The 26,103-nt window shown below is 33.1% G+C and overlaps 1 protein-coding gene across 1 annotated transcript; it reads left to right on the top strand.

Moving 5' to 3' along the window:
- Nucleotides 1-245: 245 nt before the first annotated feature.
- Nucleotides 246-20,040, top strand: LOC134720667 (aminopeptidase YwaD-like). Its single transcript, XM_063583069.1, has 8 exons — nt 246-376; nt 2,234-2,427; nt 9,525-9,633; nt 13,325-13,456; nt 14,486-14,691; nt 15,980-16,277; nt 17,980-18,129; nt 19,780-20,040. The coding sequence occupies exons 1-8, from the start codon at nt 328-330 to the stop codon at nt 19,857-19,859; spliced, it is 1,218 nt and encodes a 405-aa protein (XP_063439139.1). The 5' UTR covers nt 246-327; the 3' UTR covers nt 19,860-20,040.
- The last annotated feature ends 6,063 nt before the right edge of the window (nt 20,041-26,103 follow it).

Here is a 26,103-nt window from a genome sequence, read left to right on the forward strand (position 1 = left end):
GGTAAAATCAGTAAATCAGTAAAACTCAATGCCCCACGAAATATTTCTTTACCAAATAGTGCTTCTCTTAACTTTTAGCGAAACTAAAATGAGGGATACTAAGTTAAAAGCCGTAAACTTAGTAAATTGTTACAAATAAAGATGTTTTTACGTTTTAAAAAAAATCTTTCTCCTTGAACTCCTTCCGCAATGCAATCCGGTCGATTTTCTAAAAATGTGACATTGATATCTCCAAGGTCAAATAACAATATTTAAACTTATTTCATAAAAAGTTTGGACACGCTTAGTCACATTTGTGCCTTGTTTACTGTAATAATTACCATTAAAATGGTGACTTCAGTATTTCTTCATTATGTAATTAATTTTCTGTTTAGCTGTAAGTATTAATTTATTTAGTTTCAAAAGAGTCAAAAGATATTGCTCACTAAAATACAATATATAAATTTTTTGGTACTCATCATTCATGTTAAATTTAATGTGCGTATGGTATATTACGTTATCAATGTAATGTGTTTTAGCATCATCTTTAGGGGAAGTAAATACCTTCAAATGTGTTAACATATGGGTCAGCATATCATATTAAAGTGACAGAAAAAATGTATGTAAACCTGTCTTCTGCGTTCTACCTAATCTATTCAAAAACATGTTTACTCTTCGAAGGCTGATTTTATCCCACTTCATTCCAGTTTCATCATTACAAAATGCCATGAACCGTCGGGGCTTTAAATCTAAATTTAAACTGCACGCGTTCTATTTGAACAGTCAAAATGCGTTGACTGTATATTTCTATGTCTTATACAGTCACTGACCCGATATCACTTTTCCTCATTGATCTTTACATGCTTTAGTAGAGCCGGAATTATGTATAATTATTCATGATGACCTCTTCAACCTGTCTTTGTTTCCAATGTGTACAACGAAACGTGGAACAACTCAAACCTAATTCGTTTTCAATTGTTGGAAAAAATATTTCACTTAAAAAAGCTTGATGTTAATTTCATTTCAAATCTTTTCAAAAAAAGCGGAAGAAGAATACAAGCTTAAACATGATCTCTCTAGAAATGAATAGATAAAATCACGGAAGGAGAAAAGACTATGCAACAAACTGTCTTCTTTTATTAGCCCCGTAGTCAACACTTCGGTGTTGACATGAATATCAATTATGTGGTCACTATATAAATTTCCTGTTACAAAATTTTGAATCTTTCTAAAAACTTAGGATTTTACTGTTTCCAGGAAAGAATACATTAGCCGTATTTGGCACAATTTATTGAATTTTGGGTCCTGAATGCTCTTCAACTTTGTACTTGTTTGGATTTATAACTATTGTGAGCGTCACTGATGAGTCTTATGTAGATGAAACCCGCGTCTGGTATATTAAATTATGATCCTGGTACCTTTGATAATTATTCACGTCCCTTTGAAATAACTCCCCGACAACATTTCAGATCATTTTAGAGGACCAAAAAGACAGCTTCACATCTAACGTTAACAATTTGGGAAAAATTAGATTTTTTAAGACATTAATATTTGGCCATCATTTTATTGTTAGTTTTTTTTCATCCGGGAAATTACGACAATGCTAAGTTAGGCAATGTCAATAATACTGGTTCAATTATGAGGAATTGTTGGTAAGTAGTTTTATTTGATTTTAACGGATGATCTAGTGTACCAGATCAAAAATTGAGGAACATTTAAAACACTACATGTGACAACTTATTGGTATTGAATATTTAATAAATAATTCCTTCATGTCATGCTCTACGCTCATTTTAACATGGGTAGGCATTATATTTGTCGATATTTTACACTGAGCGTAAGCGAGTTATTAAATGAGGTCAAATATAATGCCTACACATGTTAAAATGAGCATAGAGCATCACATGAAGGAATTATTTCGATTCTAATATGACAAATACAATATATTTATAGGTCCTCCCCGAGGAGTCTATATATTACATTTCATATTTGATAAGTTTAAAAACTACGAGCAGGGCAAATATATGTTGTTTGATAAATATATATAATAAAAGTTTATGTTAGCTGCTAAAATGTAAAAATTTGAAAGGATAACGATGGAAATAACGTTAATATAAACAGTACGTCCATGCGCATGTGTCAAACATATTTTTTGTGCTCATTAGATCACGGCTTTGTTAACAAAGCGTAATAAGGACGTCATATTAGAATCTTACATTTAACACTTAACTCTGATATAATTATTATATTACAGTGCATTGTGTAAAGTCTGCTGATACAAAGTATATGGAGACCTCGATCCGAAACTATTTCTCTGATACCAGGCACCACGATTCTGAATACAAAGACTATAAATATGCCGCCAAAGAATATATTCATGGAGAATTCTTGAGATATGGACTAACCACTGAATATCATACATTTCAGGAACAGTCTGTATCAAATACTGTAAGTTATGATATAGAGGTGCTATACCACCATTGATTTTTCCCTTTAAGTCTTTGTTAAATTTGCACTTTTCAAAAAGTTGTGCACAATTTATCTTTGTTTCATATAAAGAAATACTCGGCATGAATAAAGTTTTATCCTTTTCAGTACTATAGAAAAATATCAAATAACATTGCATTGATGTTAGAAAATAGATACACTGACAGTTAACCAATCAAATTTCTCCTTATTTAACCTTTGTTCCAGCTGTAGTAATCATGTAACCTCAAGTTTCAAAAATATTCTATAGAAACCACAAATAGAACAAATATTAATAGTGATTTGAAATACCCTATATATATGTTTAGTTTGAACATATTTATGTATAGTGGACTGGGAAACAAGTTGTGTAACTTATATTTATCCCTCTCCTCTTTGAGGGTGCGATTACTGCTTTGTAGCGGCGTTACAGATAAAAACGATGTTATTTGGGGCTTTGTCTGCGGGGACAACAACATATTCATCATGGAGGTCAGATAGGTGTTTAGCAACATTTGGATCTTTGAAGATTGACGTAGCATGGGCATTGATGGACCCATTCAGTTTCTTAATTCTGATTTGTATTAACGACCTCACTGCCTTAATCCATTCGGATAGAGTGTCTACGTCTTCCTTCTCGCGCTTAGCCCATTGCCTGGCATAATCCTCGACTGAATCCATCAAAATTTTTAAGTTGTGTTTCCAATTGATGGATTTAGGCTCACGATATTTCGGATAAATGCTTACTGTAATGTTTACTATAGTAACACAAATTTTAAAAGTTAAATGAAACAAATAAAACGAAATTTTCTTCTCAATTATGAACTGTTTTATTTTAAAAACACCGTTTGCATAAGTTTTCAGTTTATCTATTACATAGTAATAGAGAACAATTAGATATCAAGTCGACGACATGGATATCTATCAAGTTGGATGTAAGAAATGCATAACCTCCGATTTAAAAAAAAAATTACCACGGGCGAAGAATATATCAATCTATTAGTTCAGTAATTGTCGTGTCTGTCCTTCCATTATGTGACAAGAGAAAAAAATCCAAAAAGTTGGGAACAGTTGTATCGAAAAGAGAAAATCGAGTGCACCTTTTTATGTTAGGACGTGTTTGAGATGTATATTTTGTCTCGAAAACGTACAAAGCAAGAGTATTTGATGTATCATCTCGCTTCAGATTATATCAATTTAAAATATCAAAGCTACAGGTTGGCTTTATTACATAAAAAAAGTGTGTGATAACTAGGATTTATAATCTTCAACCACTGAAATTTTTTAGTCTGCCCTTCCACGAAATATTATTTTTTTTTTTTTTTAAATGTTTAAGAAATTTTTAAAAGATTCTACATGACAACCGATCACACAATAGTTTTAAGATGAATCAATGCAGACAAGGTCATTAACTGATGCTCATAAGCTAGTAGATACATTTGTCTTTTAAAATACAAGAGCAAAATTGGCAGCGCGTCATCCCTACAATGGCTTCCATTTCTACGATTGTGAAAATGAACTGGTGTAATGGGAAGATAATTTTTACGAAGTAGAATCCTGACTGTAAAGGTTTGAAGAATGGAGGTTCGTGTCTATGTTGCCAAAAAAAGACAATAACGCTTATATTATAGATGTTTTTTATCTGGTCTAAATGTTTAAATATGGAAATTCTCTACTCGAATAAATGGCATGCATTTAATGGAACACGCTTAAGTCCGATGCTTCGATACGTCACAGTGCGTATTGCCGATAACAGTGGAAAGAAAATAATGATCAATAGAATTGAGAATGGAAATGGGGAATGCATCAAAGAGACAACAACCCGACTACAGAAAAAAACAACAGCGGAAGGTCCCAAAAGGTCTTCAATGTAACGAGAAATTCCCGCACCCGTAGGTGTCCTTCAGCTGGCCCCTAAGCAATAAAGCGCATTACAGTCAAAGGGACGCTGTGTATGAAACACTTTGAACGTCATATTTTCCAGTAGTTCGGTAAAATAGATTGATTAATATATTAAATAGTGTAAACTAAGTTATGCTTGTTGAACGTACAGTAGCAAATATCGCATATTACATTCGCATGAAAATTTGATTATTTTTTAATGTTTATTTTTAGCACTTCTACCAATATGTCAAGGTTGCAAAATTACGTTTAATTTAACAGGAAAAAGTGGAGATGACTCACTTGAACGGTTGAGGAATTAACTTCGTCCAAATGTAATCTAGCAGCTCCTCTATGTTTGTTATTCCATTTTATGAAATTGCGTTAAATTAAGTCTACTTTTGTACTTTCTAATTAATTAGTTATCAAAAGTACTAGGATTATAATTTAGTACGCCAGACGCGCGTTTCGTCTACATAAGACTCATCAGTGACGCTCAAATCGAAATATTTATAAAGCCAAACAAGTACAAAGTTGAAGATCATTGAGGATCAAACATTCCAAAAAGTTGTGCCAAATACGGGTAAGGTAATTAAATCATTCCATAATAGATTGTTTACCATATGCTTCCTAATTTCTGTTAAAGATATGAATACACGTTAACTAGACAGGAACCATACGACCAGAGGTAATGACGTGGAACTTTGGTTTTCGCCGCATAACAAGCTATATAGGGTCAAACAATGACAAGTGTTAAACATATCAAAAGACAAAAGATTAATAACCATAATAATAAACAAAAAATCTCACTAATTGGAACACAAAATCAAACAAAACCATTGCATGGATCCCATTCCCGTTACACCAACATACGTTATAATGCATCCCAACCGCCATTCAGCGTGTAATACCATTGCACTTTAGCGTTTGACACCATAGCTCTTTAGAGTATCATTGCACTTTTGAATACTCTATATCTATTGCATTAATCCGTACTTTTATTTACCAAACCATCGTTAAGGTTGTTGCTAAATTAAAGTATTGAAATGACTCTGAAAATATATGATATAATATGATATCAATCAGTTTAGGAATATTTTACTCAAAACACAATAACATGCTTTTCAAAACTTAGTCAATATCCCAAAATCTTTCACACATATGGTAATGAATATACGCGTGTATTCTTCAGCGAATTTTAAATTGAGAGTCTTTTGCGGCTTCTTATACGATAATTATCGTTGAACATTGATTTGATTTTAAACATATTTTATTCATTAAGATATAAAAAGGATTGAGCAACAGGCACAGCCTATAAAAGCTCTCTCCATAATACATGTACAAGGTATGATTCAATTTATACAACAACTGTATTTAAAATAATGCAATTTAGTGGAACATGCATGCTACTTGTGAGCACACACGAGCAAAATATGTTAACAGTGTTACTTAATAAATGCAAAGTATAAATAAATATATAGGCAATTAATCATCAGTTATTTAAATTACCTTGAAACATGCAAATATCATTTATAAGTCATTAGAAATATATATATGGCTTGAAGGAGACACTAAGCTTGCTTAGTGGAATAAATGAATTAACATTGGAGTGTAGAAAAAAAATAAAAAAAATAAAAAATAAAACTAGATGAAACAAAAATTAAGTAAGTTTCAAACAAAACGTTGAGTGTCACTGATATATTTCTGAACAGATTTAAAAATAGCAATATTCATATCATATGATAATAATCTGTTTCCAAAAAGTAGTAATTCAATATTTATGTCAACATTATCAACAATGGAGTAGAAGGATCTGTCTTACATCATTATACTTAGGGCAAATAAAAAAGAAATGTTTGTTATCCTCAACAGGATGGTTACAGTTTGTGCAAAAAGTGTTCTCAGATAAGAACTGATTAAATAAATGAGATTTAAGTTTGCTAGCATTATTTCTGAGTTGACAATGACTTATATTAAGTTTCCTTATCCCATAGTTGAAAGGTTTAAATATATCACCAGTCCTATAAAACTTATCCAGTCCACTTCTAAATATACCCAAACTTGGTGACTTTTGTAAGCTCAAAGGAAGACTATTCCAAAGTCTTATAGTGGAAGGAATGAAACTATTAAAATAAGAGCTAGTTCTAGCAAGAGGCGGGTGAAAAGTGTTATTTTCATTCCTCAAAGTATAAGGGGTTTGTCTGGGAAGATATGGCTGGATTAACTCATATAAGTATGCAGGTGTCATCCCATTTAATATTTTATAGAATAGTATAAGCTTATGTTTATTACGTCTATTCTCCAGAGTTTCTAAACCTAATTCAATATAAAGTTTTTGTCTGGAGGAATTACGTCGTAATCCTGTAATAATTCTAGCAGCTTCTATCTGAATATTTTCAAGGAGCTCAGTCTCATGCTGGGAACAATTGCCCCAAATAACATCACCATATTCTAATATAGGTCTAATAAAAGCATAATAAATACGGATAAGTGAACTCCTATCCAATAAGTGCTTAACTTGGCGAAGCACAGAAAGACGAGAGCATGCTTTTTTTATAAATAATATCAATATGTGTATGCCATGAAGCTGATGACTGAAATGTTATCCCAAGATGACAGTGAATATTTATTTTCTCAACCTCTTCACCATTTATCCCAAAAAAAACAGGTGGATGCTCCCTTTCCCTTCTAGTAAATACAATATTTTTAGTTTTCTTAGAGTTAAATTGAACAGCCCATGATTTTGCCCAATTTGAGATAACATCTAAGTCATTAGTTAAAGAAGCGGCTGCTACATCATGATCATCATCTACTTTGACAAATAAAGAGGTGTCATCTGCAAAAAGTCTAATATCATTAGCAATGTCATTAACTATATCATTTATATAAACAAGAAACAGAAAGGGTCCCAAAACTGATCCATGGGGGACACCTGCATGTACACTTCTTAGAGTTGACGAAAAGCCTTCTGAAACTACCTTTTGTTGACGATCCGAAAGATAACTTTCTATCCACGATAAGAGCTGGTCATTTATGCCAGATTGTTTCAGTTTAAATAAAAGTCCTTTATGCCAAACTTTATCGAAAGCTCTAGATACATCACAAAATACAAACCTAACATCCCTACCACTATCCATATTACTAATAATTTTATGATATATTTCGATTAACTGATTAACAGTAGAATCACCTGGTTGGAATCCAGATTGAAACTTTGACAAAAGGTTATTACTCCTCATATAATTATACAAATGTTTAAATAAAACTTTTTCCATAATCTTACAAACAATACTAGTAACAGATATTGGACGATAATTTAGAGCTGAATGTGGACTACCTTTTCCTTTAAAGATAGGATTAACATGTGCAATATTCCATAACAGTGGAACCTGTTTAACTGATAGAGACATATTAAATAACTTAGTCAATGGTTTAGAAATAAAGCTAGCAACCTCTTTTAAAATTCTAGGACTGATACCATCAGGTCCAGCTGGTTTATTAACGTTCAAAATTTTTAACTGGTCTAAAATTTCTTTCTCAGTGATGACAAATTTGTTTAAACGACATGGAGGAGGCTCATTATTATCAGGAATTTCTGGTTCTATATCAATATTAGCTATATCAGCAAAATGATTGTTCAGGATCTCTGACTTGTCCAATGGATGAATAAAAATTTGGCCATCATTTTTCAAAAAAGGGGGGGAATCTCTATGTTTAGTAAAATTTGATATAGACTTGGCAATGCGCCACCATTTACCAGGAGGAATATTTTTGTCAATAAGTTGTGATGTCAGCTTGCACTTATAATCATCTTTTGCCTTTCTAACTAAACTGATAATTTCATTACGAATTTCTCTAAATTTTTTCCAGTGATCTGGGTTATTTGAAGTTTTCGCTTTGTGGTGAATTCTATTACGATGTCTTATCTTGTTTCTTATCAAGTTGTTCATAAATGGTTTATCATTTGGTCTAACTGTAATAGTTTTAGTAGGTATATATCTATTGACAGTACTTTCGAATGTTTTGACAAAGTTCGTAGAAACATCATTTATATTATTTGAATTAAAAACAACATCATCCCAGTCAGTATCATTCAACTGGTTTTTAAGACCTTCATAATCTGCCCGCTTAAAGTCTCGAATTTGTCTTTTAAACGAATGTTGTTTAAAAGTTTTAAATGAAATTTCGACTGAAACAGGAGAATGAGAACTGCATATAGGTGTAAGTACTGTTACTGATTTAATTAAGTTTTTGCGATTAGTCACACATAAATCAATACAAGTTCCAGTTTGGGTTGTAAAGTTGGTAGACTCCCAAACAACATTTTCCAAGTTTAACCGGTTAAGTAACTTTTTAAAAGAGTTACTTGAGTTTGACATCATATCACAATTGAAATCACCACAAAGGAAAATTGGCAAATTACAATCAAGTGCTTTATCAACTGACTCACTAAATAAGTTGAACATTGAAATGTGAGGGGTAGATAAATACAATATGTAAGGATAGCTAAGTCGACTACTCTTAAATCTTGATATGTCTAAATTAGGTTCGGCCTAGTTTTTAAGATTTCTTTAAAACATAATAAAATAAAAGTTTAAAAAGGAAGGTAAATTCATCTATCTTACATTTCTAACGCAACCAAATACAAAATTATGTCTGAAAGAGATACAGATAAAACACCAAATGATCAAACGACAAACAAATAATCACAAGATATAAAACGGTTGACACTCGTACAAGATCGGATATTAATATGACGATGCAGTATCATTGCAAATTGAATGTAGAACGATACATACAAAGTCACCTACCGACCTGATTTATCTACAAAACAATGGAGGAAAAACAAAGACGATCTTCAGTATTAACTGACAACCACTGAATTACAGACTCCTGACTTTAACAGACATATGAAGGATGTGGCGGGTTTAAACATGTTTGAAAGAGCCAAACCCTTCCCTAGACATAGAACAAACCTGAAAGAGTACAACATAAGAAAACTATAAAATTTAGTTGAAAAGGGCTTAATTCATTTGACCGATACAAAGCAAACAGAAAACTGACGAAACAAAAAAGACAAAAAGTATAGATTTTAGAGTAGTCGCATTTACCCAATGTTTTACCCTCTATATTGCGTCATGTTAGGAAAAGTTGTAAATTAATTATAAATATTTTTAAAATGAACGTACATTTTCTAGGAGAATTTTCAATCAGTAATTGGTATAGCAAAAGGCACTAACTTTGGAAAAGCAAATGACCTGCTAATTGGACTAGGTGCACATTACGATACAGTAAAAGAAACAAAAGGTAAAATTTGATTGAGGCAGCTCGGGCTCATCCTCCATCTTGTATTTTAAAGTAGCAGATAACAATTGATCAAGACCTTTACTTGAATGTGCACATTTTGAGAGTCGCATTTACATCATGGGTAAGCCTTTTTATGTTAAAACATTTATGAGTTTTATCATAATGTAATGCTGTATCTAAAAAAGCATTGTTTGACTCATTTTTTTTCTCAACAACGCCAAATAAGAGAAGATTACTGAGGTAAAAGGGGGAATAACTCGCATTAAATATTTTTTTATAATCAAAAGTGTTGTGAATATACCTATTCTAATGTGTGGCAAGAAAAAAGTCCGTTGACCCATTTTTTCTTTTTCTTATCTGAAAGAATATTAGAAGAGCTATCTTCTCACATTCTATCTTAATATTCAATGGTGTAGATTTCTATTTATCACACAAAATTGAATTTTCCATGCATAATCTATGCAAACATCTGACAATATTCTGTAGCTCGAAAAAAAAGTTAGGTAACCAATATTGTTTATGCCCGCATCACACTGTCCCGAATGCGAAAATTGTAAGTTCGTACGAAGTTGGTCTCGATCTCGTTAAAATACCAAAAAGTGACCGAAACAAGTACGATGAATAACGCAGTCTATACGATGGTGCCGAAATTATATACGATAGCAAAAGATGGACATACAAAGATTAAACGAAGACGGGTATTTAAGCTTCATATCTCAGCCGAAGCCTACACTAAGGATCACGAAGGCTACACGATGGATTACGAAAGCTACACGATGGATTATGATGATGGCGCGATGGCCATACGATGTCTAAAAGACGTCGTGTACAGCTTGAAATAGCATAATACACAAGAAATTGGCTGCTCATTCTATCACCTGCTGGTTTTAAAAACAATATTAAAGGTATTTCCAGTTAATGAATGTTTTGGTTGATTTCTAGAAAAATAGTTTATGTATCAAATATGCATATTCAATTTACCATTTTCTGCATGTGTCATATACAAATATAGTGTCCATATTTGTCCCCAATATGTTACATACGAGGGGAAGCCACGCTCGGCATTGCCTTGTTTAAACTGTAAATGTGTGCACTAGTCTGAATAATCACCCATAATTATGCCAAATGTTTACTGATCTATCTTAAAGGTAAGGTAATGGGTTTTGTTGATCCTTTTCATTCAAAAAGAGCTCTTTCCAGAAGAATATCATAATAATATAGACAAAAGGAAAGAAGTGGTGAAAGCAAGAAATGCGGCAAAATTTACACATAGAAAACAAAATGGTTATAGAGTAAACATTCATGTGACAATAACTCAGACGATACATAAAAAATCAGAATAATGAAGAAAATTTGGTTTCCCTATATACGTGTACCTGCAGTGTTGGTGTACGAGACGCGTTTATAATTTTCATTATGTTACTTGATATGAAAAATTGACAAAAAATAATATTTTACTTATAAAAGTAAATCCTGAGCCTGTAATAGCTGCGCTTCTTGTATCATTTGAATTAATAGAAACAACGCTGTCGCCCTTCTTGTTCACACAGAATCATATGATATGAGCTCCATGTTTTGTGAAAGTCTTTTTTAACATTTAGCTGGATTTATTGCCGTCGTAGTTCCATCTTGTCGCCTTCGTAATTTCATTCGATGGCAACCCGACGGGATCACGAGGTCTTCACGAAGTCGTTTTGCCATTGTAAGACCTTCGGGTAGTATACATATTTGTAAATAGTGTATTAGACATCACTAATAAATCAATATGTTAGCTAACACTTCACATGCGTTATCCCTATGAATATATTAATACTTAGCATATACAAATTCTTTTTAATTCATTCACATACTGTCGTTTTTGTTGTAGAACGAGATTAACCTCATTATTCAAACTTTACTCAGCAAGCATTATAAGTACTTACGTCATTTAATTTCAGCTGGGTTTAGCTGTCTGTTAGCCGCTTCGCGCGGTTAGCATAATGCTAATAAACATATTTTATTTGTATGAAAAAACAAAACATAATAAATGGAACTTCATGGATTGAAATGGCAGAAATTATTTATTTGGTGCATATGTAAAAAATGTAAGTTGTTTCTTTAAAACTTAATTTTGGTAGATAAATTTAAGTATAAAACAAATGATGAATTAAAGATTATGTTAAATTTTCCTTAGACGGACGTCTCTTCTCAAAACATAATAATGTCTAACCCCAAAAAAGGTTTTTACTTACTGCAATATTTATGTTTTTTAAGGGGCATTATCTACGAGATATTAAATCAAATAAAATATGATTTGCTTTGTTTAATCATTAATGAAAATGAAATAGTGAAATAATAATTCGCTTTTAGCAGCCAGTTTGGTTAAATTTAGTCAAAATAAGCTATGAAACATGAGAATGAGTTATTCATTTGTCATGTTGAGTTATTAAAAGGACAAGAATGACAACATTGAAAGTAGAACACGCGTCAACCATTTGAATGACTGAGTTGATCGACGACAACTCATTCATATACCCCGGGAAAAATTTAGGATAAACAAATGTTTTGAAATTGTTTAAAAAACATCAAATAATATCGCTATAATCTGAATACTATATTCTATTTTCAAAAAAAATATCTGTGACGTCACTTTTTGTGGAGTTGATACATTCGTGTGGGGCACATTTTATAATTCTATAATGCTATATTTGTGAACATTCGTAAAATACGTTTACGGTGTGCGTTGTTCTTTTGTGGTTTGCATGAAATGAACTATTAAACTGTTTATTGATGTATTTTTCTGCCCTGAGTATTTTGTTCTATATTCCTTAAAATGTTCTGTATCCATTCAGGATTATGACAGATACATCGAACAGTCCGTTTCTATGTATGTTGGCGTTTGTTTTTGAAGCACGTCAGTATTTCTGATGTTTTGGGTTGTGTTTTTTCTGGGGGGAGGGCGATGGATCCTCTTATATTTGATGTATTTCCCTCAGTTTCGGTTTGTGACATTGAATTACTTTAGTTAAATCGACTGAACAGCGAGATACTACTTTTGTCTTTATAGAACCTATACTCACATTAAAGCAAGCAGACCTAGATAAATCAAATTGCGCGAGTTCTTTATATATTTATTTCAATATTTATTTTTGGATCGTGTTAAATGATCGATAGCAGTCTTTGGAGGTCAACATGATATTAAATAAGATGGCGTTTTGACTTTAACAAACATAAAATGCTGATACATATTATGCATTGAAAATTGTTTATTATTTGGATATATGTTTCCCCATTTCCATACTAAATTTTATTTAGTATGTTATAACTCCAATGTGAACATGAATTTGACAGTTAATGTCCCTATAAGAAGGTTCTTCTAATAATATTTTGAATGAAAACTAAAATGTCTGTAATGTCCATATGGTGTGAAAATGGTCCTATCTCTCTGATGTATTTTCTTTGAATAAATATTAATTTAGGGAAAATGGTTCTTTCTCTCTTATGTACTTTTTTTAATGAAGATTATACGCGATTGCATTAAATACACGTTACAATTTGTTTAACAACGATGTTTAAAAGTTAGTCCTATTCCGGTAAGCGTTTTGGTAACGCAAATTTTATGCTCTGGGAACAAACGCATAAAACTGAAACGGCGAACCCCAAATATTCAAACAGTCTAAATATAAATGTAAAACTATTTATATGTTCACAGGAGTTAATGATAATGGAGCAGGAGTTGCAGCCATGTTGGAAGTTGTTAGACAATTGACTGATAGGAATAGAAATGGTGTCAAAAGGAAAAATACAATCATTTTTGTAGCATTTGATTTGGAAGAATATGGATGTAGGTATATTTTCTGTTTTCACTCCATGTAAACTTAAACCCATGTTATATTTGTTATTATCATCTGATTTTGTCTAATGCTTGGTCCGTTTCTGTGTGTGTAACATTTTAATGTTGTGTCGTTGATCTCCTCTTATATTTAATGCGTTTCCCTCGGTTTTAGTTTGTTACCCCGATTTTGTTTTTTGTCCATGGATTTATGAGTTTTGAACAGCGGTATACTACTGTTGCCTTTATCTATGCCCCGTTCTTCTAAAAGATCAAACTGTATACACCAAAATTCTGTACTTGTCTTTTTTATGATCTTTCTCATAATTTAATATCAACGCTATCCAGGTGTTTATATTGGTAAAATTTCTAAGTTATGTGTCTTTGAAATGAAACATAGATATCATATCTGGGAACCAGTTCTGAAACAAAACAAAACTAAATATCTATGAATATTACATTTCCCCCCAAAAGGGCGTCATTACGAAGTGCATCCTTTACTAACATTTATTTGAATAGAAATATTTGGAAAAAACACCTTTTCTCAACACAATACTTTTTTTCAGAATGATAGCCCAAAAGAAATAATTGCAAATCCTCTAATTTTTCTTGTACAGTTCATTTTATACTCCTACCCTTGTTTCATTTTTTTAATTATCAGCGTTCAGTCCTTCCCTGACCCTTGACAGTACTGTGACAGCACAGAATGAGAGCAAACTGTGCAAATTTGTTCGAAAGGGAATGACTAACTCTGAACAATAGATAAGACTAACAGACAAAAAAAACGGATCTTCTTACTGGGTCAAAGACCTCAATCAATAAATTTTGAAATCCCGCACTTAAATTTTCCGAAGTTTTATCTCGGGAGGACTCGAAACGTATTATGTTATAATGTTTAGGATATCAAAAACCAAGTACATGTATTGGCCCCAAAGCTTTATGTCAGGATAGAATCAAAGAGGGACGAAAGATAACAAAGAGACAGTCAAACTCATAAATCTAAAACAAACTGCACAAATTGCCTTTCTTTTCTTACCACAGCCTGCCGCGGAACGTCAGATTGCAAGCTCCCTGATGTCCCACTGGCTGGAAGCCGACATTTTCTACAGGAATGGATAAGTCCATGGTTACAATCAAATTATGGTAATGCTGTACCAGCAGTGATACATGGTGTGATTATATTGGACACTATGATGAATTATAATACATCAGCTCAATCTCAGACGATTCCACTACAAAAAGACGCGGTATGCTATACCAATAAATCATATAGGAAATAATAGATAGTTTACATACCTGTCTTTGAAATTATTATTCATCTGTTTGTCCGTCCAATGAACAAATTGACACATGATCTGAAAACATTCAAGTTATAGCAAGACATTGTGTATGTGTGCCACATCAAGTTGTCTAAACCATATGTCTTTTGTGGTTAATTGTCAAGCATTTACAAGTAACAGTTAAAATGTTGGTTTTCTTTTTTTACATCGGACTATGTATTTGGTTCGATATGACGCCTGTTTCCAGTGAGGTCTCAATTTCAACGAAGGGATATAAAAAGGTGACACGGAACAATTTGTGTGACTATCATACAAGTGAAAGGTTTAGCTAGCTATAAAACCAGATATAATCCAATTGTTGCTACATAAGAAAATGACTGTACCAAGTCAGTTATAGTTATCCCATTAGGAAGCGTTGTGTTAGTGTAAGATCATCTCACTGGCCAGCGGCCAGAGTGTGAGTATACACTAACATCAAATCAAATGGATAATTCCTTTATATCCCAGCTGTTGAAGTACATATATAAAAAAAACACACATTTACGTTCTATTATATTTAGTTTAGAACGCCATACAATCATTGTTTAGTATACTTTATATATTATTCTATATAATGTACTCTTTAAATGCGATATTTAGGTATACATATAAGTGAGTGCAGATTTGTTTTGTCATGTTTGTTGAAATTACCAATAAAAATAAACCAAACCTTCGATTGTCCATGATTTCCTCTGTAGAAAGCAGGTATGCTGGGTTTTAACTAGACTTTTCGACACCTATCTCGTTTATAACTCAATTTATATATGTAATGTGAATCATTCCATGTACAAAATATACTGGGTTGTGTATTTATCTCCGGGGACAATTATATTTGTCATAAAGAGGACACAGACATATAGCGATATGTATGTCTTTGAAGATGCATAAGGTATGATTGATTCTATAATTATAAATTGAGAGAACTAGTCTTAAAAACCCTGCAACATGGATACGTAGTTCATCAATTAATTATTGTTACTAAATTTAAATAAAGAAGCTTTGGACATTAGCTGTAAGGTGATTTTTCACGCGCTGATATACCAAAAATCAACTACTGACAATAAAACAACTCTCCACAAGAGTTCAAATGACGTGGATATTGGTAATTATAAGTCACTGCATGGCATTGAACCATCAGAAAATCCATCTTGTATTGTCAGCTGTAAAAGGGCCCATTGAAATAAAAATGTGAACAATTTCTTGATTTTATTTTCAGTTTGAAACAGCATTTCCAGAAGCCTATGCCAGTATATCTTCTGACAATTTCCAAGGAGACTTTCTTAATTTGATATACCGAAAACCAACTAACGATTCATACTTAGCTAAAGAATTTCTCAAGTCTTGGGGAGATCTGGGAAACGCAAAATATGAAATCGAATCTCTTCCTCTTACGTTTACAAAGTTCAGCGAAATATCATCATCTGACGAAAAAAACATCCTTCTCAACTTCATGCGTAGTGATCATGGAAATTTCTGGGAAATGGATTTACCAGCCATCTGGTTGACGGACTCAGGTAATGTGCTATTGTAGAATTAATTTAAAATATATTTTACAGCTACATTAATATTTTTGTATCACCTTCAATGTGTTATTCTTGTTAGTAGAGTGACTTGTATTTGTTCTTAGAATGGACACCGTACACTATGAATATAAAATTGAGAAAGGAAATGGGGAATGTGTCAAAGCGACAACAACCCGACCATAGAGTAGACAACAGCCGAAGGCCACCAATGGGTCTACAATGTATGGAGAATTCCCGCACCCGTAGGTGTCCTTCAGCTGGCCCCTAAAATATGTATAATAGTACAGTGATAATGGACGTCATACCAAACTCCGTATTATACACAAGAAACTAAAATTAAACATCATACAAGACTTACAAAGGCCAGAGGCTGCTGACTTGAAACAGGCGCAAAATTGCGGCGGGGTTAAACTAGCTTATGAGATCTCAACCCCCCCCCTATACCCCTAGCCAATGAAAAAAAGTAAACGCATAACAATACGCACATTAAAATTCAGTTCAACAGACGTCCGAGTCCGATGTCAAAAGATGTAACAAAAGAAAATAAATAAAATGACAATAATACATAAATAACAACAGACAACTAGCAGTTAACTGACATGCCAGTTCCAGACCTCAATTAAACTGATTGAAAGATTATGTCTCCATCATATGAATATCAAGCACAATCCCTCCCGTTAGGGGTTTAATATCATACTATCATACAATATATGAGAAGAACATAACCCATGTCATGCCAACAACACTAACTAGTTCCGATGCAAAGACCTATAAATGAATCAATATTAACGCCAAAATATGCAATCTTTAATGACAAGACAACTGTATCGTAACTATATCCCTTCTTAATTAGTCTGTTTAAAGTTTTTGAAAGCGTTTGATGTGAAAACTGACATTTTTGTGTTTTGTGAAGAATATAACCACAAAAAATTGAGTGTGAAATACCTGAACGTATAAGGTGTCTGCATGTTGAGTTATATTTACGAATTATTTTCTTATAACGGTGATGAATTTTTGTATTAAGCTTCCCGTTAATGATATAGATATCAAGATCGAGGAAAGGGCAGTGATCATTGTTAGTATTAACTTACTTTAAAGTAAGTTCAACAGGATAAATTTCTTTAGTACACATACTGAAGTCGTTATTATTGAGAGCCAATATATCATCCAAATATCTAAAAGTGTTGTTAAATATTTGTATCAAATGTTGTTTCAATGGGTCTTTTCTAATTTTAGTCATAAATTGTAACTCATAACAACACAAAAACAGGTCCGCAATAAGTGGTGCACAGTTAGTCCCCATTAGAATTCCAATAACTTGACGATATACGAAATCTCCTAAGCGAACAAAAATGTTATCAAGTAAAAATTCAAGCGCATATATAGTATCAAAGCATGTCCAATTGACATAGTTCTTTTGTTTATTGCTCCTAAAAAAAATGACCTAATAGAGTTTGAACATATGTACTCATATTCTGACTTTTTAAATGCCCAGTTAATACATGTATGAAATACAAAGTATAAAATTCAGCAACTGTGTTTCTGTAAGATTACAAACTAGCATTTGAGTAACTTTTAGAAAGTAAGAAGATGTTAATTTTAACTTATATTGAAAATATCTAACGTTGAGAGGTTGTGTGTAGAGAATGATAGATGTAAAATGTAAAAACTGCCATTTCATTTGTTTTTGCAGCCGATTTTCGGGGTGATATGATACAATGTTATCATCAGGAATGTGATAATTTACAAGTTATGCTGACCGATGAGAATATCGATTTCCTTGGAAAAACTGCGGATGCTATCGTTACGACGATACATAAACTTTCAGAACCATCAGGATCTGGTTTGTAAATTTACTATTTCTTCGTTATTGAATTTCGTATTTTTTCATAATATCTGTATCACTTTGTAAATTTGTAAATTAATTGTTTATTGATTTATTCGTGTGTTTTAACAACTTGAGGTTTCTATACGACATTAACTGCAGTATGCTGCTTCTGAGGTACTTAGTATTAAGGTTGGTGACATTTTAGTTTACACTATAAATGTGAGGCGGCAAGGCAGCTATATGGCGTTCAACAAGGATTTCCCCAATCTAAATAGTTAGACCAAAAATCCTATAATAGAAGTATAATATAAAAAAGAAGATGTGGTATGATTGCCAATGAGATAACTATTCACAAAAGACCAAAATGACACAAAAATTAACAACTACAGTTCACCGTAAGGTCTTCAACAATGAGCAAAGCCCATACTGCTTAGTCAGCTATAAAAGGCCCCGATAAGACAATGTAAAACAATTCAAACGAGAAAACTAACCGCCTTATTTATAAAAAAAAATAAACGAAAAATAAGTACTTCCATATAAGGTCATGATACCGTAAATTACTTTTAAAGATATTTTGATTACTTAATGGGATAATGAGGCAAACGTTTACAGTTTGTTGCGTCATATTTCAACCGATGAAAGACCAGAATTACTAAGTATCTATACAAATAAGGATGTTAATCCCCTTCATTTAAATCCATTACGGACATTTCGTGCGTTTAAATCGGATTATAATGACATTAACGATAAAATGCCATACTTATGATTTTTTTGGTAAATTAATATAACGATATAAGGATGTTAATTCCATACAGAGAATTAACTTGTATGCCTCTGACAGAATAAGTTGTCATGGAAGAATTTTGGTAACTTTCTAAATATTGTCTAAAATTATAATTTTTATACTTTGTTGACTATGATTGATTTGGTCTTCAGGGCAAGAGGGCACCAATAATTGAAGCACTGTAAATAGTTCAATCATTTTATAATAATATAGATAATACAAAACATTAGAAGGAAAATATGTGTGTCTAATAAAAAAAGAAGATGTAGTATGTTTACCAATAAGAAAACTCTCAACAAATGACACAGACATTTACACTAAAGTTTACCATACGGCCTTCAACAATTAGCAAAGCCCATACCGCATAGTCAGCTATAAATGGCCCCGAAATGACAAATGTGAAACAAATCAAACGGATAAACTAACGGCCGAATATATGTACACAAATGAACGAAAAACAATAATGAATCACATCAACAAACGACAATCAACTTTCATTCATAACAGGTTTTATTTATAAAGATTAATCAAAAGTGTGGTGTACAATAGCAAGGTTGAATTTCAATCTTATTAGGCGAACTGAAAATGACAACGACATACCAAAAAGGGAAACACCAAAAAAAGACATCCAAATCTACAAAACATTGCATAGGAATTTCTAAAATGAGGAAACAAAACCCTAAGGGGGAACTCATGTGCAGTAAGCAGTTGCTATTAAAAGAACTAGATCTTTTAGCTTACTAGACAATATCACAACAAAGTATCTTACAGATTTGTGACAGAGTAAATATTTCGCTAGAGTTATTAATGCAACTGTTAATAAGATGAAAGTGTTATAATTTAAACTGTCTTTTACTCATATTTTGTAAATGTTATTTCAGGGACAAGTGATGCAAGTCGATGCAACCAACAGACTTTACTGACCATACTGACTTACATTATATATTTGCAAATGATGTAGTTATTTTAGAACAGAGTGCCGTCATGTAGTAGAAACTAAAAAAAACAAAGGCTATGTTACAGTTTCAAGTATCTGCAATATACTTCCGAAATCGAAATTTAATAAATATAACATGTCATTATTATTTTGTAAAATTATACCAAATGTTATAAAATATTTACAATAAAATCAATATATATCATTCAGTAATTCAGTAAAAAGTGTTTGTGCATTGTACTCAATTGACACTGGTGAATATGTCCTTACTATTCACAGTTACGATCATTCAGAAATATTCCGAAACGGTATATTCAAGAAGTAGTGTAAATCAGATGTGGATACTGAAAAATTCTAAAGTTATTGGTGCAGTTACAATCTCAATCATTTAAACATTGTACCAAAATCAAAACCTTTGATTTTTCAACTCTTTATACTACTATTTCACATACTAAACTTGAAGCTCGACTGAAATAACTCGGCAGCTTATGTTTCTTTAACAAAAAGGGCACTCGACGTTTTAAATATCTAGTTTTGGGCTTGAATTCAGCTTACTTTGTAAAAAATCATACAGAGTCAAGGAGAAAATACACCAACGAGGATTTCACTGCCATGCTGGACTTTTTAATTGACAACATATTTGTTCAACAAGGATTTCCCCAATCTAAATAGTTAGACCAAAAATCCTATATCATCTTTTAATTTCACCTTTCTGTATATTGATGATGTACTGTCTCTTAATAATAATAGATTCAGTGATCACTTACATTCAATATATCCAAGTTAACTTGAAATTAAAGGTACTACCGATACATATAAATCTACTTTTTCTCGAAATGACTACTGATGGTAGGTTGAATACCAAAATGTAGGACACACGCGATGATTTTAATTTTCATATAGTCAACTTTCCATTTCTGTGTAGCAACATCCCAGCGGCACCAGCATATGGAGTATATGTGTCTCAATTGATACGTTACTCTAGAGCTAGTTCTTAGTACGTTGATTTTGTTGAATGAGGAATACTGCTTTCTCAAAAGTTGCTAAGACAGGGCTATGAATCCATCAAATTAAGGTCATCACTCACGAAATGTTACGGTCGCCATCATCAGCTGATTGGCCATTATGACAAAAGTCATAATAACTTTCCATCATAACCAGAATGAACAAAGAAAAAACACGACAGGTGCCGTATACGGTGCAGGAAATGCTTACCCTTCCCGTGCACCTGATTTAACTCCCGTTTTTAGTGGAGTTCGTGTTGTTTCTTAATTATTATTCATAACTGTTGATGTAAATGTCCTTTGGTTTTGTGAGACTTTGTTAACTCCTTTGTTTTGATTATTATTGTCTATACAACCACATCCTTTAGTATGACGTTCATTATCAATGAACTACTATACATTTGTTTAGGGGCCAGCTGAAGGACACTTCCGGGTGCGGGAATTTCTCGTTGCATTGAAGACCTGTTGGTGAACTTCTGCTGTTGTCTGCTCTATGGTCGGGTTGTTGTCTCTTTGGCACATTCCCCATTTCCATTCTCAATTTTACATTCTTATTGTTGTATTATACGCCAACATCGAAACAGAAGCGGACATTTTTATAACAACTGTCAGATTCCTGATTTGGTACAGGATATTTTAAAACAAGTGGTGGGTGACCCTGGTTTTATGGATAGCCGAACATCTTATATAGCAATTTTTTTTTAAATCGGCAAAACGACCACAATTCGTGACAGAATGTGTTTGAGCGAGGATTGTAAACAATGACATTGTGTGTACTGCAGTATAGTAAGCTACAACGACCAAGACATGACAAAAAAAAACCGAAAACACAATAAACAACCAAGGACAACTTTTACCTAGGACAAGTGCATTAAGAATATGGTGTGGTAGAACATGTTTGTTAGGGTTTAAATGTTTAATTAAATACATTGAATACCAGTGTCTGAGTAGAAAGTTGATATAAACTCATCACAGATACCAGGACCAAATTTAGCATATACGCCAGACGCGCGTTTCGTCTACAAAACACCCATTAGTGACGCTCGAATCCAAAAAAGTTAAAAAGGCCAAATAAGATAGGTTTAAAACTAGGGTTTATACAACATTTTCTTCATAAGAAAATGCCTGTACAAATTAAGGAATATGGCAGTTCTTATCAATACATTTGATGCGTTTGAGCTTTTGATTTTGCTATTTAAGTAGGGACTTTCCTTTTGGAATTTTGCTCAGAGTTCGGTATATTTGTGATTTTTTTTCTGTATTTATACATTCCGTCATTGTGTTATTGTTCTTTGATGATGTTTGTTTTCCTGTATTTTGATTTTGCTAATATGCTTTGTTTATATGCATTTTTTTCCCCACATGACGTGGCTCTGTACTTATACATCCCGTCCTTGAGTTTGTATGCCAATGTTTGTTTACATATTTGTTTGTTATTATAATGATTAAGATAATGACATAATGTTGACTGGTGTAGCCCTTTTTAAGACATTTTTATCTATTATTTCTGGGTTTTTTTGGCACACATCATTGTCAATGTAATGGAATGTATCGGATTTAGACGAGTGTCAGGTTGAGTTAGCTATAAAACCAGGTTTTATTCGACCATTTTCTACATAAAAAAAATGCCTGTGCCAAGTCAGGAACACGATAGCTATTATCCATTCGTTTCATGTGTTTGAGCTTTCGATTTTGCCTTTTGATTACGGACTTTCCGTTTTGAATTTTTCACGGAGTTCTGTATTTTTGTGATTTTCTTTTTGAGATACACATGATTTGTATTTTAAATTAAATAGAAAAGAAATATATTTAACAAGAGAATATTCCTTGCTTGGTATTAGTGTATGAATCTAGAATCTAAAAGGCACACAAATCCCTTTTTGAGAGCATACAAAATGTAAGGAACCAGTCATGCAGTGCTCTGACAATCCGGAATTAAACTGTATCCATTATATATTTGCATAATAACATATAAAGCTGATCAAATGTTCAAACCTGGTGAATCCATGTTCAAACAGAGATAAGACAGATTAGTCTTAAAGGATTGAAAACATTGGAACGGTTTGAATGCAAGGATTTAGTGTAAGGGCTATCGAACGATATCCACGGAACTCTTCGTGCTCCTTAAAAATTGTTTAATAGAAATATTTGTCTAGGATTACCAATTTGTATAGTGTTACAGAAAACAATAATCAGGAAAGTTAGAAAAGCATATTTTTAATTTAACAAACGCTTAAAAACGTAAATTTAATATATCCAACCAGTCAATTAAACCAAAAAAAACAACATGGCTGACATAGCAAGAGATCACCTCCTTACAACTGGAAAAAGTAATAAAAAAAGATCTACAAAAAATAGAAAATAAGACAAATGGGCTAAACACTCTGATAAAAAAAAAATAAAAGATATAGATATATGGAGAGCAATAAATCCAAATAAAACGCAATATACCTGGAAAAAAATAATGAAGTAGCTAGTTGAATTGATTATTTTCTAGTTAGTCAAGATGTGAGACCAAGAGTACTCAGCACTGATAAACGACCTGCAACAATTCAATATACAGATCACTTAGCAATTTCACTTAAAATTAATCATTGTCAAGGGAAAAAAGGAAAGGGATACTTCAAATTAAACAACAGTATTCTTAATGACGAATCATACAAAATCAAAATAAATAATTTAATAGATAAATATGAAAAATTAAGAAAAGTTTAGCAATTGTGTGGGATCTTTTTTAAAAATAGAAGTAAGAGACCAGCTGAAGGACGCCTCCGGGTGCGGGAATTTCTCGTTGCATTGAAGACCTGTTGGTGACCTCCTGCTGTTGTCTGCTCTATGGTCGGGTTGCTGTCTCTTTGGCACATTCCCCATTTCCATTCTCAATTTTACATTCTTATTGTATTATACGCCAACATTGTAATAGAATCGGACATCTTTATAACAAGTGACATATTCCTGATTTGGAACAGGATATTTTAAAACAAGTGGTGGGTAACCTGGTTTTATGGATAGCCAAACTTCTTATCTAGCAATTTAAAAAAAATATCGCCAAAACGACCACACTTCGTCACAGAATGTGTTTGAGCGAGGATGTAAGCAATGACATTGTGTGTACTGCAGTTAAGTAAGGTACAACGCACAAGACATGACAAAAAAAACAAAGGACAACTTTTACTTAGGATAGGTGCATTAAGAATGTGGCGTGGTAGAACATGTTTGTTACGCCTCGGTCACACCTTACCGGATAAGACGAACGGACGCCTAACGGATGAAAATAAAAGTTGTCCTTTGACAAAATTGTTATCCGTTGTTGGAAGTCCGTTGATGTACTGACCAACTAAAACGGACGCTTAACGAATGCATAACGGACATGCAACGGATATGCAATGGACGAGCAACGGAGAAGTACCGGACAGAACGGAGGTCGAGCGTACATCATACGGACGAGTACTGCAAAAAACGGACGCCTACCGGAAGCGTACCGGATAAAACGGATGAACAAGATATAGGAAAAAAATTAAAGGCGACAATAATAATACATGTAAATCGCATCAATAGTAAAAATGTTCTGTGTAACTGGTTTTGGTTTGTTCTTCAAAATGCTGCTAAAGAGCAGTGACCTGAATAACAGCTGCTTGATTGTGAAGATGTGCCTTTATTCTAAGATCGATTATGAATAATAAGAATTCATGACCCTTAAAAAATCTAATTTGCATTTCTTACGAGAAATTTTCGATTGGCATTTATCCGTTTCAGATCCGTTCATCATCCGTTTCATCCGTTATACGTCCGGTAGAAGTCCGTTTCACATTCGTTCAACATTCGTTAGTCGTCCGTTACAAGTCCGTTGGTGGATTTATCTGCCAGACCTCCAACGGATGTATAACGGACACGTAACGGATACAAAACGGAAACGAAACGGACGAGTAACGTACAAAACGGACGCCTAACGGACGTCCAATGGACATTTTATCCGTTGGACGTCCGTTCAAAGTTTTGAACATGCTCAAAATTTTCCACCGGAAAAAACGGACGACGAGGAATAAAACGTACGCTTAACGGACATGCAACGGATATGGACGGACGCCTAACGGCTAAGAACGGATGTCTAACGGACATGAACGGATTAAAAAAAAGTTATCCGTTAGGCGTCCGTTTGAGCTTTCCGGTAAGGTGTGACCGATGCTTTAGGTTTTAAATGTTTAATTAAATACATTAAATACTAGTGTCTGAGCAGAAAGTTGATATTCAAGTACACTAGTATTCCACATTCCAAACTTAAAGACAAATTTAAAAGGGTTGGTATTACTTTGCTTCATACAAAAGAATGGCCAACGTACATACAAGTATCTTGTCTTATGGAGGGATAAATCCTACTTTGTAAAGAATCACTCTGATTCAAACAAAAAATTCTCTGAAACCGATATTATCAAGATGCTTGATTTCTTGATTGACAACATATTTGTTACGTTCGGAGGATGTGTTTTTCAACAGACTGTCGGCATCCCAATGGGAACAAACTGTGCCCCTCTACTTGCTGACTTGTTTCTTTATTATTATGAGGCTGACTTCATGCAGGAACTTCTTAGGAAGAAAGATAAGAAGTTAGCAATATCCTTTAACTCTACTTTCCGCTATATAGATGACGTTCTTTCACTAAACAATTCAAAATTTGGTGACTATGTGGAACGCATCTATCCCATCGAATTGGAGATAAAGGATACTTCAGATACAGTTAAGTCGGCTTCATATCTTGACTTACATCTAGAAATTGACAATGAGGGTCGGTTGAGGCAAAACTTTACGACAAAAGAGATGATTTCAGCTTTCCAATTGTGAACTTTCCATTTCTTAGTAGCAACATTCAAGCAGCACCTGCATACGGGGTATATATCTACCAATTGATACGATATTCCCGTGCTTGCATTTCCTATCATGATTTTCTTGATAGAGGGTTACTGCTCACAAGGAAGCTATTAAACCAAGAGTTCCAAATGGTGAAGTTGAAATCTTCCCTTCGTAAATTTTACGGACGCCATCACGAGTTGGTTGACCGTTATGGAATAACCGTTTCACAAATGATATCGGATATGTTCCTTACGTCGTAACTAAAATCCCCTTCCCTTTCATGAATTTGACCTACCGTATTAGACTATTTACCGGATTTGTAATCACATAAGCAACACGACGGGTGCTGCATGTGGAGCAGGATATGCTTACCCTTCCGGAGCACCTGAGATCACCCCTAGTTTTTGTTGGGGTTC

This window comes from Mytilus trossulus, chromosome 6, assembly GCF_036588685.1.
Source record: "Mytilus trossulus isolate FHL-02 chromosome 6, PNRI_Mtr1.1.1.hap1, whole genome shotgun sequence".
In the NCBI taxonomy this organism is placed as follows: Eukaryota; Metazoa; Mollusca; class Bivalvia; order Mytilida; family Mytilidae; genus Mytilus; species Mytilus trossulus.

Coding starts and splice junctions, on each gene's coding strand:
- LOC134720667 (XM_063583069.1), top strand. CDS start 328: ATGGTGACTTCAGTATTTCTTCATTATGTAATTAATTTTCTGTTTAGC. Junction 377..2,233: donor AATTAATTTTCTGTTTAGCT/GTAAGTATTAAT, acceptor ATTATATTACAG/TGCATTGTGTAAAGTCTGCT. Junction 2,428..9,524: donor AACAGTCTGTATCAAATACT/GTAAGTTATGAT, acceptor TACATTTTCTAG/GAGAATTTTCAATCAGTAAT.